This window comes from Oryza glaberrima, chromosome 9 (assembly GCF_000147395.1).
Source record: "Oryza glaberrima chromosome 9, OglaRS2, whole genome shotgun sequence".
Lineage (NCBI taxonomy): Eukaryota > Viridiplantae > Streptophyta > Magnoliopsida > Poales > Poaceae > Oryza > Oryza glaberrima.
Window position 1 is genome coordinate 7,759,005 of NC_068334.1, and position 17,972 is coordinate 7,776,976.

At 40.2% G+C, this 17,972-nt stretch overlaps 1 protein-coding gene across 10 annotated transcripts in view; it reads left to right on the plus strand.

The window, feature by feature from the left end:
- The window catches only part of LOC127784420 (protein ACCELERATED CELL DEATH 6-like), a 28,549-nt gene that overhangs the window by 641 nt on the left and 9,936 nt on the right, over positions 1-17,972 (plus strand). For 5 of the 10 annotated variants that reach the window (XM_052311715.1, XM_052311725.1, XM_052311721.1 and 2 more), the window contains 2 exons: positions 12,873-13,584; positions 13,712-14,262. In XM_052311715.1, coding sequence (XP_052167675.1) covers positions 12,873-13,584; positions 13,712-14,262 — 1,263 coding nt within the window. Of the gene's footprint in view, positions 1-12,856; positions 13,585-13,711; positions 14,263-14,642; positions 16,226-17,972 lie in introns of those variants that run through there. The other 5 variants (XM_052311723.1, XM_052311724.1, XM_052311720.1 and 2 more) reach the window with 3 other exon arrangements.

Below are 17,972 nucleotides of genomic sequence, written 5' to 3' on the forward strand. Positions count from 1 at the left end.
AGTATTGATGTCTAATTCGGAATTTTTGTTGGGATGATGATTATATCATTGTTCACGTGAAAAATCATGTACGTTGCTTTCTTATGGTCTAGCGAGAATTGTTAAGCAATTAGGAGTCCGACTTTCGCCCCAAGTTAGCATGTGAGGGTTTTAAAAGGATTTCTTATATGACTCCTTATGTATTTACAAAAGTGAACGAACATAAAAATAGATTCAAATACGAACCGGCATATCAAAGTATCACAGAAACCATCTTTAATTTTTGAGCACTGCTCCCGTCCAGCAAACGGTACCCCAGGTACCAGTAACCCAGGTACAAAACTTAATCTGACCATTGAATTAGAGCGGGGCACAATCGGGATTGAACTTAATGTAGACCCCCGTTTTTATAACGGAATCACTCATGTTAATAGTACCATTTCCCTGAATCAAGTAGTCTGGTACTCACGGTTACATTGCTGAATTATCAAGTGCGCATACAAAGATTGTTTAGCGCGAATTATTACATCATAGGCCCGCGGGCAGTCTTAGATCATAGGACTAAACGGTCCACAATACAAACAATAACAGAAATAGATAAGGCAGCAGATTATAGGCAGCGGCTATGCCATTGCCACAGGCAACGACCATAACTAAGACCTACGGAGCGCCGTCATCCTCCGCATCCTCCTGAAGATAAGCATAGGGATCCTCCTCGACTTCATTGCCATCCACTGATTAAATTTTGTAATAGCAAGAGTGAGTACCAACCGTACTCAGCAAGCCATCATAACAACAGTGCATATGATAGTGATATTCAAAGTATGGCCGTTGGTTTATTTGCATAAAGCTAGTTTCACAATTCTTTTCACAAACTTATTATCTAGCATAGACTAGTCCAGTTTTAATTCCAGTATTTATTACACAGCAACGGTTCTATTCACCATCCATTGTCTTCCCAAAGATGGCTTCCCGTTACTGGCTGTAATGGTTTTCTGGGGTTTACTCCTTCTCGTCTCTCGAGAAGATGATCCGCCAGTATAAAATCATCATGCATATCCCATCCCATTCAATTTAAGAATTTAGAGTCTAGCCAAGTGTAATACATGTCCTGATGCTCAATATCCGCGAGCACGGCTATTCGAATAGATTAGTTTTACTCACACTGCAGTGGATGTACACTTTACCCGTACTCCGCGACTTGCCCAACACATGAGCCTACGTCCCAACGAATGAGACTTGCCACGGCAAAGCCTTTCAATAACCTCACGTTGGCAGTACCCGCTCCATGAACTTGCATCCTCATGCACTCTAGGCGTCATGAGTTTTTAGCAGTGAGAGGAGTTCTGGCGCTCCCGGGAAGGGAAGACTCACACATGCATTAAGTTTTAGTTAAATTAAGTTTACACATAGCAGTCCTACCGATGGCGGCACCACTGTAGGCACTCGCCCCTCGCGGCCCCACCAATGGCTGTCCCATCGTAGGCCCTGACTCCCACACACCAAGAATAACCACTATGCAGGGATACTGCCTTCGCTCGGCTACGTACTCCGCTAGGTCTATACCCATACGAGAAGTACGGTTGTACGAGGGTCGTTTCATGCTTAACTTCACGGCTCGGTCCTTAACTGACCAGGGACGGCACTAGCCTTTTCCGGACACCACCCAAGTACCCCAGCCGCCCCGGTCGAAAACAGTGTTTAGTTTTGTTTCTCTTTTCACAATTCATGTTATCCTTGTCATGGCAATGTGGTGCCCATGCCTCCACATGCCGCATCTCAACTACCTTCCCTAAGGTAGTTGCCCAAGCATATAGCACTTGATAAATATGAGAATGCATGATTCTAATTAGCATGACTAAGCATTTGTTCAATATCGACTAAGTACACACGTTAGCAGGGTTTACAATGGTCATACAGATAATCAATATCAAGGCATGGCATATTTAGCAAGTAGGGCATTCATATTCACATATGTATAGCATGCAATTTTATTTAAATCAACATAATTTTCGCAATAGGTTCAACATGCTCAAAGATTAGTGATGACTTGCCTTGATCGCAGTCTTGCTATCCCTGCTCCTCAATCGACTCAACAATTCCCTCGGAATCTAAATTTACATGCGAAAGATCGGATTTGAACTCAATTAGAATTCAAATAAATTCACCAAAATTTAAACAGTACAAAGCATATTGAGAAAATGGTATCACCAGATAGATCTTGATTTTAGATGAATTTAGGTTCAAGTTTCATTCAATTCCGAGTTAAGATGAGTGAGTTATGCTTGTTTAAAGATTCAATTTTGAATTAATTCAAACAATTGTGAAATGGCACTGTGCAGCCGAGAGGGGCATTATTACAGTGGCTGACATGTGGGCCATCCCCCTATTTTATTTCTGGTTTTTATTTTTTTAAAGGAAATCCTATTGTGTCATTGACAGGTGGGTCCGGCCCCCTGTTGAATCTCCAGTGGGACCCGCATGTTATTAAGACATTCACTTAAAACCTAATTTAATTAGATTTCTAAGCATCCGGGCCTACATGTCATAGGTTCATAATAATATCATTAGTTTTAGGGATTACTGTACACTAATGAAGTAGGGTCCACATGTCATAATCTCATCCTCTCTCGTGCCTTCTCTCTCTCCCGTCGTCTTCTTCCTCGTGCTCGCGACGAAGCAGAGGAGCGGCGCGCGACGGTACGATGGCCCGAGCCGGAACGGCTCGGTGCACGGTGGGGCGAGCGGCGACGCATCACCGGATGCCCGCCGGCGGCGGCGGCGAAGCGCGGCGACCGTCCGGCGCATGGCGCGACGGCGCGCGACGGCGCCGAGATCCCAAAATCGGCGGCGGCACGATGAGGACCAATGTGAGCGCAACCAACAACGATTCAACCATCTAGGGTTCACATGGAGTATATAGAAGCAAAAATCTAGCCTCGGTTGTATTGGAACAAAGTCCCCCCACGGTGAGCTCAGCCATCGCGCGGCGGCGGCCGGAGTCGGCACGGGTACGGCGGCGCACACCCCAAATCGAGGGGGCCGTTGGTTTCTAGGTGACCAGGCGGGACTATAGGCGCGAGGGCTTACCACGAAGTGGCGGAACGGCGAAGTTCGACGGCGAGTGGCGCGGTGCGGTCGAAACAGGGGCAGACGGCGGTCGGCGACGGTCGCAAGTGTTCGATGCTCGTACTCCCTCACGTAGCGGCTCCCGGCTCCCTCCAACAGCAGCAACGGCAACGGGCACACCTCCTCAACACACCCCGCCACCCACACCGGCCGAGAGGCCCTGCGGCGGTGGCGCAATTTTGTTTTCTCTGGGATGGAGCAAGAACTCCGGGAAAGGGGAGACGAATGAGGGTTCGATTTTGGATAAGGTCGAGCTAAAGGCGAGCTTATAACAGCGAGAGGGAGGACGGTTCCTATTGGATAAGATCACTCGATGACTCAGCCATGTTTCGATCTCTCCTAGGTTCGATTCAATGCCTTGGGCCGGCATGATTGCCTAGATGATAGGGTTCCAGGAGAGGGATCATTATCTGTGGGAGGAACCCCCCCTATTATCCAGCGGTCTCGGTGGGGTGCGACAGGATGGCAACGCGACGGTGACAAGAGCGATGGCGACGGACAGAGATAACGGCTTGGATAGGGGGCGCCGGGCTATGCCCTAGGGTGACGCGGGGTTGTCGTGGCGGCCGTTATCACTCCATCCCGAGGGCGACGTGTGAGGGGACGGGATGACGCGGGCACCCGTGGCGGCGCAGCCTTTGGCACGGGCATTTGGCGGATTGGTCGGCGGCAGGCCCACGCGGCGTGGCATGACGCGGTGCGGCGCACGGGCACGACTAGTGCGGCGCACGAGTCGGAAAGCAGGCGCGCGGCACGGCAGCGGTTGGAGAGGGCGGCGTCGGGTGTTCGGTCGGGTTAGGCACAGATCGAACACCTGGCGCGCAATGAACAGTAGCGCCAGGAAAAGAAAAAGGAAGAGAAGAGAAAGGATAAGGAAAAAAGGAAGGGCTAATCTGCAAAATGGCTTGGAATTGAGTTGTAACTCTATATATTTTGGATTCAAGAATTCAAACATTTGATTTGAATATTTATTTGGTTATTCATTAGTCCCCAAATGAATTTGCTTCCCATCATCCCAAATACAAATATTTTAATTTGCATTTTTATTTATTTATTCATATCTCTACCAAATGATATTACTCTATATTGGATTATTCCAAAATTAACTTAAATAATTGGGGGGCTTTGATAGTCCTAAAATTAATTAAAATATTCAATGGGTCCATTATTAATACAATAGCACATTGGTTGAACTTATTTGCATAACAAGTTATTCATGTAAATTGTAATTATTATTTAGATGCGCGTCTTTACTTTGATTTTTCCATTGAGATGATTTACAGTTTGGCAAGCAATATCAACCATAACATCCATCATGATGCAAAGTTTTAAAAAGTTCAAAATTTTAGTGATTTTTATTATCGAGGATTTTTAGGATGTTACACTTAATCTCGCGAGGACTCAGTCTCCTGCCACGCGTTGCATCCGCATCTGAAGTCTACACCGCGTCACCGCCGCAATCCTTTCGCCCTACTCCGACGCGGTGTCCAAGTGCCGTCCTCTTCCGGCCTCCGATGCGGTGTGGCGGCTCCTCCTTTGGCCGCAGCTTTTCCCCTCCCCTCGGTCCCCTCCTCCCCTACGCCTCTCGGCTGCCCCTGTGCGGTGCGGCAGCTCGTCCTTTGTCCATGGCCACAACTTGTCCCCTCCCCTCCGTCCCCTATGCATCTCGGCTGCTGGCACCTACGCAGTCTCCGGCATAGGATCACGATACCCTGAGTTTCTTTACGGAAGATGTATGAGAGAGATGAAGTATTTCTTTCCTGCTGGACATTGCTTTGCTGCTATATTCATTGGAAGAATCTGCTATGTTGATGGGAGAGGCTGAGTTTGATTTATGTTGTGTGCCAAGTTCTGGACCTAGTTCCTTGTCTTTTGATATATGTAATGAACCTACTTGATTTTGCTGAAAGTATGAATGTAATAGTAGTAAAAAAGAAGTAGATGTTCTGAAAGTTTGTAGTTTCTTGCTCTGATGTGTAAACTGTTCTTTCGTTGTAGACCTTAAGCTTACTGTTTCATCTTAAACAAAATTAACATCGGCGGTCATTGAACAAATTGTCAACTATCTTGAATAAAATGGACACTATTACAACTAGTGATCCCACAAACAAACTTCTGAAATTCTTCGATCTCTTTTCTTTGCTTGCCCAATTTCTTCTTGCTTGTGCGATCCATGGCCAAAAGCCTTTTAGCCATCTCAATATCTAGCTTCGTTTTTTCTTCTTTCTGTCCCCTCCTTCCAGGGTTGCTAGTGCTCGCGATCCAATGCATACCACAGCGATGGCGATTCCACGAACAAAGGCTTGCGATGGCGTCGGCGGACAAGCTGCCGAGGCCATATTCGCCGCGCTGAGCTCGTCGCCATGGTCACCTCTTCTTGTTGGCGCATTGAGGTCGTCGTCATCCAAGGATAGAACGACTCCCAGAAGTCGGCGGCGGCCGGACCTGGACCGGCTATAGGAAGGGCAAGTTGGGAATGGGCAAGTTGGCGACGACTGGTTGCAGTGAGGGAGGATGCGAAGTCCGGCGAGATTGGCTGCGCCGCTGCTAGGGATGACAGAAGGGGATCGGGAAGAGACAGATTACCGGGTTGGGGACTTGTACCGTCTCTAAAAAATTGACTAACCACGCAAAAATCCAATTCTGCCCTTCCACTAGTTCCATACACGCGAACAAAGGGGGAGGTACCCCACACCGGATTCCCGTACCTCGCGGTACCGACGATTGTGGGTCGTTTGATCTGGCTGAATGGACGGTTATGATTGCAGTACCACGTGGTACCAAAAATTCAGCTGGACAGTAAAAATTCTCTTAATTTTTATAATAGTAGATAAGTAGAGATAGAGATAGAGATTGACCGGTCTAACAAAAGGTGTAGACGTGGTACACTTGAGCGCGTGAAACTCGATGATGATAAGGTTCGATTGTTAAAATCCTAAGGCAACAAAGATTACTATTTAATATCTATTAAAAGAAAATTACATATAAAAATTTTTTGAAAATTTTATATAGATGTAGCTGTGCAATTTCTCAATTGGTTAGTTTCTTTACAGCTAATCCAGGCCACCCATGTTCAAGTCCTAAACTTGTTAGCATTTAAGGCTAATTATTTTTTCAGTCGTAGTCCTAAACTTATTAGCATTTATGGCTAATTATTTTTTCAGTCGTAGTGATAGGTGACCTACTGTCGATAGCGAGATATCCGTGGTGACGTCATCAATTTTAAAATATATTGGTCCGGTATTTCGGAGGTGCTCATAGGGGTAGGGTACATACCTGTGTATGTTTATAGGGATGAGTATATGTGCCTGCATTTGTATTTTGTTTCTTAAAAACATCATCAATTTCGAGATATGCTGGCCCGATATTTTGTAGATGCTCATGTATTCATGTGGGTAGGGTGTATCTGTGTATGTTCGTATGGACGAGTATACATATCTACGTTTTTACTATACCAATCAGGTTTTGCCTTCAAACCTATACCAATACCAATCAGCATTGGATTCGTCAGCAGATGTGTTGATTTGCATAGGTGACCGTCTACACGGAGGAGTTAGCACTAGTCCAATAACGAATTTTCCGTGCGGTCGAAAGTGATTTTCGCGTACGGATCTTCCACCCGTCTGTAATGAAGTGCCTGCAAAAATAGCTATTTTTGCGTGCGGGTGGCGCACCCGCACACGGTGGTTATGTTGCCCGCACGTAAAAATGAAAAACCGAAAAAAAAATCCAAAAAAAAACCCTAACCCTAAAGTTGCTGCCGCCGCCCTCCTCGTGGTCGTCCTCGTCGTTGTCGTCATCGCTGTTGCCGGATCCGCTGCCTCCCCACCGTCCGAGCCCGCCCACCCGCCGTTACCGCCGTGCCGGCCGCCACCGCCGCCGCATCCTGGCAGGGGACGGCTACCGCCGCCAGATCAGGGTTGGGGGCAGCTGCCTCCGCCGGATCCGGGCAGGGGCCGGTCGCTCGCCACCGTGCGCACGCCAGCGAGCCCGCCGCTCCCGGTTGCTTGCCGCCAAGCCCGCCGCTCCCGCCTGCCGCTGCCGGAGCCGAAGGAGGCAAAGAGGTCGGAGCCGGAGGAGAAGGAGAAGGAGAAGGTGGCGCTGGCGCCGGCGGTGTGGCCTGCAGGATGCGAGCTCCACGCAGCCGCGCGGTGCTAGCTTAGCGGAAGTGAGGAGAATATTGAGCGGAGGAGAGGAAAGTGTGGAGAAGATGGAGGGGGGGAGAGGAGAAAGGAAATTTTATTTTTTTTTTGAACAGGTTCATAGGGAATGAGTATTTTTCTGTGCGGGTCTATTAGGAGGCCCACCTGCGAAAATTGATTTTTGCATGTGGTTTTCACACGGAACCGCACACAAAAATGGAGGATGATTTTCGCAGACGCGACTTGTTATCTGCAATCTAAATGGGTCCCTGTACAAGAACATTGTTTTTTAAGTAGTGTAGCGAACGTCCTTCTATCAAGAAGAAGTGGGAAGACTATAAGTTACCCATCTATGCTCTAAAAATACTATAAATATTCCTTAATTTATTACCCATCAGCTAAAGATTTACGATGTTAATAGAGTCACCAACCATCTCGATCTAGAGAACTCTAAATCAATATGGGGTTTGGAATAGGACAAAGGCTGTGTTCAGATGACCCTTTTCCCAACCCCTCTCCCTCATTTTCCACGCGCACGCTTTTCAAACTGCTAACCGGTGTATTTTTTTATAAAAAGTTTCTATACGAAAGTTGCTTAAAAAATCAAATTAATCCATTTTTGTAAAAAAAGAAAATACTTAATTAATCATGCGCTAATGGATTGCTCTATTTTCCATGATCACTGTTCCGGATGGGAACTTGTTCTAGCGAACACACCCAAAATCCACTAACGGAGCCAATTTAGAGATCAGACCAACCTCTAGGTCAATTTGGATTGATTTGAAGTTAACCATCTGTCTCGTGGGCGAATCAGAAGCTTTTCGAGACAAACCTATAGAGGGTATATCACTTGTCGACGAGCTATATCTATCTATGGTATTTGTAGAGTATGAGGATTGTTAGTGCTAGGGTATGCACAAGATTGAGGAATAAGAGACGGAATATATTGATTTTTATATAGTTTCGGACCCCTTAACTGACAGGTAATAGCTCTACTCCTGTTGACCGGAGTCATTGTTGCCTTTATATATCAGTCTCACACGAGTACAACATTTGAGTTGACCTAATCTAGTCCCTATCGGTCTAGCAGCATGAAGCTCTCACATGTGATCGACGACTTGTGCAGTCTTATTCCTCAAACATGAACTCGACGAAATTGAATATATCTCTAGATCCCTTATGTCCACATTGGGTTTGTCTAAATTTGTCCTCGTGTCTCTCTCCTTCTAGGGAGTCTTGTATTTATATCATTGAGTATCCTCTTATCCAAGTAGAACTAGGTAACTGATACAAACACACCCGCAAGGGGAGGCTCGATCTTCACGGTAGTAGGTTTTGAACCAAAGAGCACCGGTGTAAATCGTGCACAAGAGGATAACTAGCTTTATACCTACAAGGGTTGGATGCGACCAAGTGGTGAGGGTGAGAACGATCCGAATCCTCTTGGATTCCGACCCATCAAACCAAGCAATCACAGAACCATAATCCAGGACTAATCCACACAAGAGGGGGTAAGACACTTATGCAATCTTCGACAATCGTCTCTCATCTATGCTTTCTATAAAGTTAAAGCCCACTAAGTATAAAGCTCAACATGCAAACATGCCACCTCATCATTCACTAGCAACAACTAATTATCAAATAGTTCATACAAACATGCAATATCATCCATACTTTATTTAATTCTACAAATCAAAATGCAAATAGATCCAATCATCACCTCTCTCATCATTTCCATAATATTTCAACAAATATATCCATCATTTTTTATAATACTTAACATACATACATCCATATATTCTGTATCAAAGCGAAGATATTATTTAGTTTGTTTCATGTTTACTACTAATAAATCCTAACTTTTCATTTCTTTTTCCCCTGTCTTCCGCTTCTTGCGATACAAATTTTGGCTAACAACATAAATTTCATCTATAATCCTCTACAAAGTCTATTAAATTTATTTCTCTTCAAATATGGCTTGAAAAAAAATCAGTTTTATTTGTTGTTAATAATTAACATCATACTTACTTCTTGCTCGATTGTTGAAAGATATATATGTTAGAAATTACTTAGTAATTCTCGCAGTAAAGCGCAGGGAATCACCTAGTATATCTATAAAGTTCATCCCCACTAAGTGTAGTTAATGCTATTTCTCTCTTCTCTCTTGAAGCCACATCATCTCAATTATTTTTAGCCATTGGATGATTCATCAAGGGTGTAAATTGCACCTCTTCGCATCATCTAAATTGTTTTTAGGCTTTGGATGATTTATCAAGGGTTTAAATTACATCTCTCCCCCCCCCCAAAAGGCATACCATACAACTCAATTATTTATAACCTATGGATAATTGATAAAGGTAAAAAAATAAACACATGAAAAAATCATATAGTAGGGAAAAAAGAAAATTTTAGAACTCATATATACTATATTATCACACAATTCTCCTGCAGCAACACGTGGGGTACCCATCTAGTACATGAGGTTTTAATTGAACAAAAGTTGTCTAATGGATAAAGTAGAGTGGTATTTATACTAGGAACATCCCTCCTAGCTTACTGTGAACATAAGAAACCACATCCAAGTAATCAAGGCTAACATAAATGAGAATGCAAAAAGTTTTCTCGGGTTCGCGCACAGCCCTTCAGCTCCTGCACATCCTTAAGTAAAATTACTCTAACTTCTTATTGGAAAATGATATTGTAACCCTTGTCATTCTCAAGGTAACCTATCCTTCTTGGCGTAGTGATGATGCCTTCAGATATAAACCATAGCAATATAAAGGTAGAGCATTTAGGTAGTATAAAACTCTCACTAAAATTTGGGTTAAGTTGAGCAAAGAGTGAGTTTACCTCTTGTTGTATTTTCCTAGCATTGAGGTAGTATAATTTAAAAACATAAAAAGATAAAAACATAAATTACATTTATCATTAAAAAATACATCCGCTTCGGTCTCCTTCCCTCTTTTCTCCATGAATAGATGATATCACAATTATTATTAGTGAAAATAATTTTAAGTTGACTTTATAAACATAGATTGTATATATTATCGTATATATGTAATTAAATTAGCTCCACAATGTTTAAAAAAGAAAATTTATAAAATCATATTATTTTACCCATTATATTAACAATTATAATTCTTAGTTAGGTGCACCTTTTATTTTGTACCATTAAATTAGCAATTTATGATCTATATAAACTAATTTATAACCCACTATTTTGAACTATTTTTAATAAAAAATATTTTGCTATGATAATAGACCATCAGGTCTATCTTTTGTTCTAAAAAAGCCTCTAAAGATCTCTTTCCTGTCTTTGCACGTTGCACAATATGTCCTTGCCTAGTGGGCATATGACCTAGTGCTCTACCTGAAGTAGCTAAGTTGATCACAATCGCCCATAAACTTTATTAAAAACACTTCAAAATTTATAGGCACACTACACATACTAATATATTTTTACTCTTATTTCAAATAAATATTGTTTTGAACAAAAACAAACAAACATACAAAAAAGAAAGAAATTAGCTGCAAACTATCGTTGATATTTTGGACTACAAGCCAAGTAATTGTGTAGGTGAATTGTTTCCTAACATAAAATGCCTTAAAAATTCATTAGAATTATGGAGAAAAAATATGAAAATTTTAAACTTGTACGAACGGAAAAAAAAATCCAACCATAATTTTCATATTATATTAATCTAGCTTATAGATTATACTAATCTATTATATTATACTAATTTGGCTTATAGATTAGTATATTGGATTATACTAATCTAGCTTATAGATTATAATAATCTATCATAATAATCTACTTATTTGTTTCAGCTTATATACTCCTAATAATCTAGATTATAATAATTCTAAGCTAAATCAAACATGGCCTAAATCATGCGTCTTTGTGAAGTGATTCGGTCACAATAACCTTGAGTTCCTTACCGTCCTAATTTTTCCTTTTCACAATATTGAATGGTATGCATGATAATTGCATACTCGATCCAAAGGTTGGTTCAAAAGTCATATGAGCTTGATCTATCTTGTAAGTCGATGAATTGTTTTTAGATTCACCCGACCTATAGTTTGTCCTATGAGATATGAGATATGATTTTTGAATAAACTATAATATCTTGTTTTAATAATATGAATGCCCACGTGTTGCGTGAGTCATTCCTAGTTTTTCTAACAAACGCTGTATATAAGAGAATTAGTATTAAAATAAGAGGGATACCAATCACATAGTGAAAAAAGTGAATGGGATCAAGTAAAACTATTTAATTATATGTGATGCGACTGCATAATAAACAGTTCATTTGAATGTTTTGATCTTCTTGTTGGCTTATCCTAGAAATTCTCATATTAATAGGAGAAAAAGAAAAACAGAGCCCATATAGAAATACAATTTAGAAATAGTTGAAATTCGGAATTAAAAAATAAGGAATATTGGAAGAGGATAATAGAGTCCATATAGAAATACAATTAAGAAATAATAGAAATTCGGAATTAAAAATAAGGAATATTATAAGTAGAGTACAAAGTCCATATAGAAATACAATTAAGGAATAATAGAAATTCGGAATTAAAAATAAGGAATAACAGAAGCAGAGTATAGAGTCCATATAGGAATTTAAAAGTAACTAAAATTCGGAATAAACATAATAAAATTAAAAGTAGAGTTTAGATAAAATTAAAAGTAGAGTTTAGAGTTCGTATAAAAATACAATTTACAAATAAATAAAATTCGAAATTGAAAAGAAACATGGGAAGAAGAGTATAAAGTAATATAGCAATACAATTTAGAAGTAAGTGAAATTCGAAATTAAAAATTAATGAATATTGAAAGATGAGTTTAAGTCCACATAGAAATACAATTAGAAATAATAAAAATTCAGAATTAAAAAAAAATATTATTGGAAGAAGAACCTAGAGTCAACTCCCTACGTCCCAAAATAAATCAACTTCTACAATTCAAACTTTGTCCGAAAATAAATCTACCTCTACCTTCTTATCTACTCTCGGTTCACAAATCAAAAAATTTTATTCCTTCAATACCCCTTACCTACCTACCCACCAATACTAATTTACTAATATTAAGGGGTAGTTTGGACATTTATCCTCTCCTTTAGTGATGCATTGGGATGCTAGAATTTGTCTCTTTGTGGAAAAGAGGGAGTATATAGAAATACAATTTACAGATAACAAAAATTCGGAATTAAAACAAAGAAATATTGAAAGACGAATCTAGAGTCCATATAGGAATATAATTTACAAATAACTAAAATTTAATATTAAAAATAATTAATAACTAACACGTATGTAAAATACAATATAAATATTACACATTAGTAGCTTCGTAAAGTTAGTACAAAATTTAAAATTATGTTGTCATTTTAATATATTTGAATAATACATTGAGAAAACATATATGTTATTATATGAGAGAAAATACCATGCATTAGTATTAAAATAAGAGGGATACCAATCACATAGTGAAAAAAAGTGAATGGGATCAAGTAAAACTATTTCATTATATGTGATGTGACTGCATAATAAACAGTTTATTCGAACGTTTTGATCTTCTTTGTTGGCTTATTGGATTATTTGATCAGTTTCATTTTGTGGTAGATGGTCGTCGGTACAGCTGCAACTAGTAATGCCTTAGGAGAATCAAGTATGGACAAGTGTGTCCCGGAAGCAAAGGTAACCAATGATACCGGATTAGAAGGATCCAAAGATAAAGCTGGCAGCAGAACTACTTCAGCAGCAATGGCCCCAGAATGGCTGAAAGCAACGATGTCTGGTGATGCAACATCAATCCACGACATGGCTTCACAGGATCCAAACGTGCTGCTTATAACAACCGCGGCCGGCAACACCTGCCTCCACATATCCTGCGCCCAGGGTCACGAGGAGTTCTGCAAGGCTGTAGTGGCGTTGAACCCGTCTGTCCTCGCTGCCGTCAACGCAGACAATGAAACACCCCTCATCACAGCCGCCAAACGTGGTGGCCGTGCTTCCTTATCAATAGCTTCCCTTTTGCTAAAGCTTTGCCAATGTCACCAGCTGAGCAAGGCAATCACACAGAAAGACAAGAAAGGATGCAACGCACTGCACCACGCCATCCGCAGCGGCGACAGCAAGCTCGCGCTGGAGCTCATCAAGGCGGAGCCAGCATTGTCGCGAGTTTCCAACAACGACGAAGAGTCACCCTTGTTCATTGCAGCGGTGAGGAATCTTACAGATGTCGTCGGGAAACTGTTGGAGATTTCTGATGCTGCTCATGGGGGATCTGGTAAGCAAAATGCTCTGCATGCCGCCGTGAGAAATGGCAATCCAGGTGAGACCGTGAGAGTCTAGTATTGATCGATCGTTACATCAGCTAATTATAATCTCTAACACGTATGCGCGCATATCATATTAATTTACTTGATCTTCTTGTTTTGCCATTTTTCATTTCCTTCCAGATATTGCTAAAAGGATTATGGAGGTACATCCTTGGATGGCCAGAGAAGAGATTGGTGATGACAAGCCTGCAGCTACTCCAACGTGGCGAGCAGTAAATGATGGCAAGATCGATGTCGTAACAGTACTGTTGAAATATGATCCGTCTCTAGGGTATCTAATGAACAGAGAAGGCAGTAGTCTTCTTTGTACCGCCGGACGTAACGGCCATGTTGCTGTTGCTCGAGAGCTTCTTAAGCATTGTCCAGATACTCCATACTGCAGCGAAACAGGCTGGACGTGTCTTCACGCAGCTGCATACTCTGATCGCATAGAGTTTGTTCGGTTTGTTCTGGGGTCAGAACAACTACGGCATCTCGTTAACATCCAAGATAAATACGGACGAACTGCTCTGCATCTCGCAGCAGAGAAGCTTAATTCGAGGATAATTTCTGCTTTATTGCTTCACCAAGGCATAGACGTCACACTGCTTAACAACGACGGTCAGACGGCCACCTCGGTTTTAACTGAAGCTTTAGCTAGCAGAAAGGACGATGACATCGACCACATCTGGGTATGTATTTCCACCATCCTATAATAGTTACTATCTTTATAGTATTTAAAAGTTATAGTAAAATAGTTATCACTATGATAGTGCTACTTGTCATATCAACCACTTCGAATTCAAATTTCTCCACATTCTACCTATAACCACCATCCTACATCTAACTATACATTATTTATTATAAGCGGTATTATATACTCCCTCTGTCTCAAAATATAACAACTTTTGGACTCTGACACGATCTTCGATATGCTACTTTGACCAACAATATCAACAAAAATAAAATATTTTAAATAAAAAGATTTGCATATTATGATAGCTTGTTTAATGATAAATCTAGAAACATCAATTTTATATGATTGACCTTTTTTATTTTTTTCTATTAATAGTCTGTTGATGCGAAAAACATACACTGGCCTGGAAGATCTGCTTAACTCCTGTGCAGGTTCAAAATCTCGCCTTTAGATTCGTAAGCATGACAGTTGATTTGATCTTGCAATCAATAAGAAAGAAAGACAAGAAAAACACGGTTAAATCCATAGACGATAGCCGATCGGCTAGTTGCCGATGACATATCATTTATCTCTGAGCCGATGTTATATCTGAATCGATCGGCAGTCATTAATGAATGAAATAAGACTAAATCTACTCTATCGGCTATAGATATTAATAACATATAATCTCTACTTCGATACATATTTAAACTAAGTGATTGGGATAGATCGGTCGCCGTGCCGAGATAGTATAAATCACTCCAGTCGAAATATATACTAAAGTATTGATTATATAGATGTTTATAGCATAGCCGATCAAAAAGATCTAGCATGTACCAGCTAATACTCCGATACCACTCTATACTAAGATATTAGAACAAGCAGAATATATCAAACAAGAAGCCTAATATACCTTAATGCAATAAGATCTTAATATAAATGGCAGATTTAGCATATCAATTGAACATATAGGATATAAAGTAGCTAAATCAGGTAAGATCGGCTGAAACCCCGATACTATCTCTATTAATTATCATAAAACAGGCTAGATATCACAATTATAGATAGAACTTAATAGATCGAACTCAACCGATGCAGCATTAAGCATAAAGATAACTGTAGGATCTAAACAAGATGATGAAAACTTCTAAGAGATGGTAGATACCCGATACAATCCAAGTTAACAACAAAACATAGCCCTATCGGTTACTTCTTAACAGCAAGAACCAGCTGATGACAAGTTATATAGTACAACTAACAAAGATTGTAAAGTATATATGATAACTCGACGAATTACATAAACAAGATTAGAGTGTCATAAAGATGGAAGCACTAATCCCGAGAACGCAAACCGCCTTGACAAGTTTACCTCTAGTTGAAGATCGAATCAATGCAGCTCAACCCGAAAGCAAGAACTCGTCGAAATAGAATAAAAGGGTGGCGATGCGCCGAAAGTGTTATTGAATGTGTATTATTTGATTACATAGGCTCGGGTCATATTTATATCTGAGATTACAAGATATGTCCTTGCCGGACACGATTCTTATCTCTAACAAACTCTAAGATACCATAAGTCTTTGCGACAGACTTTTGCCCAAACATATCTCTAAGGAATTTACATGAGATATCCTTATTAATAGATACAATTGACTTTCTAAAAGCTTTTTCTCCATCGTGGCAATCCTTATGAAGCACGTTAATCGATTCTAGGAACAGCCTCGAAGCCATCTTTATCAGAATCGGCTATACCAACTCTATCGGCTGTATCAGTTATCCTCTGTCCGATCCATCTCAGCCGATTCAGACTCTAGCCGATGCCTTCACAGCCGACGCATACGCTGTTCTTCAAATCTAACTCTTTGCCGAATCCGCCGAATCCGCTTCGATTCCAATGTCGAACCTGATTCATATCTTACCAAATTTGGTCGTTAACATAGTCAAAGTTAAAAATGTTTGACTTGTCACTATGCTAAAAATGCTTATACTTACACACACATTTATATATATATATATACACACACACATATACATACACATATATATACATATACATATGTGTATATATGTGTATAGACACTAAAAAAAATGTTCGTGTGTTGCAACGGGTAAATGTGTTTTTTTCCAGTGATACAATAGTTATTAAGAATTAGTATCGCTATATATTATAATTGAAACCGCGCTGCCTCCTACCTCTCTTCGCTCTGTCTGCCTGTCTTAACTTCCGGAAGAAAGTTTCGTGCCTGTACAATGCCGAAGCCGATCTTCCCCATCAAATTTAATTGAATCTTTCTCGGTCTCCCAAATTGATTGAGGGCTTTTGATCAACTTGATCTCTTCTTTCAATTTTTCCTAAAAACGCAGCGAATCCACAAAACTCAGGATAAAAACAACCGGGGAAAAATCACCGGCCGAGCATCATTCACTACCATTAAACTGAGTTTAAATCTAGTGAATTAAAGCCAAATTGAAAGGGAGAAATCATGGGGGAAAGGATGATTGAGGAGTGGAGAATCCATTTTTTTAATTAATTAGAGGAGAAAATGCATGTGGAGGTAGATCGATGTGGCGGCGGTGTTAGGGTTCGGCTCGGGCGGCACGGCGGCGGCTAGAGGCACACGACAATGGTTTAGACACGTAGAGACGACATATGAAATCAAATGCATGGAATCCTTGCTTATTTTTTTATTAGGTATTAGGTATTAAGATAGATTAGAGATAAAGATAAATATTAGAAAATCAACTAAAATGCGGATGACGTACTAAAATTTTACCAGAAACATCTTCAATTTTTATAATATTTTTATAATAGTATATATATACCCCCTCTCCTCCTGGTGTGCGCCTCCCTCTGCTCTCCCATGCCCTTCCTCCTCCCTCTCCCTTTTTTCTTTTTTTCTCTTTTATAGAAAATTAAAAAAAAATAAATTAGTGAATTCAAGATTTGAACTATGATCTCACAGTATATACCAAGTTATTCTTACCGATACATCCAATGATGATATTTGTTTTAAGGATTATTGTTTGTTTTTTTATCTTACTTTGTGAGAAAGGAATATAGTGACCGATTCTAATCTCTTTCACTACCACCATAAAACAAAACATATATATTATTACGAAACTCATAACATTTTACTATATTCGTGAAGTGTAATTATCGTAAAAGTACAGTAACGCGTCACGCTACGGTAAAACATATAGGACATTACTGCACTTCTGACTGTAACACTATGGTGAAATTATAGTAAACCAGGAATCAAAGCAAAAAAATATTGTTTAAAACATCTTACTTGTAAATATTGTTAGTCTAAGTAGCATCTCAAAGACTGTGTCAAAAATCTAAAAATGCTTATATTTTTAGTCGGGGAGAGTGGTAACCAATTAATGACACCCAAACAAAAGTTTAGAGTTTTCCCAGCTGACATGTACAGCTAATCCACATCCAACCTCCTGCACGTTCGCATCCATCGTTCGTGCAATCGTGCTCATTCATTGCGCTTGACCCGACTGGCTAGACAACGACCAAACCTCTCCTGACAAAAAAAAACTGCTCGCGTTGCCACTTCTGATCAGCTATCTCATCATTTGTCACCTTGCCTTATACTAACTCCATATTTTAACGTTTTGTTTAACGTTTGACCATTCGTCTTATTCAAAAAATTTATATTATTATAATTTATTTTATTGTGACTTGATTTATCATCAAATATTCACTAAGCATGACATAAA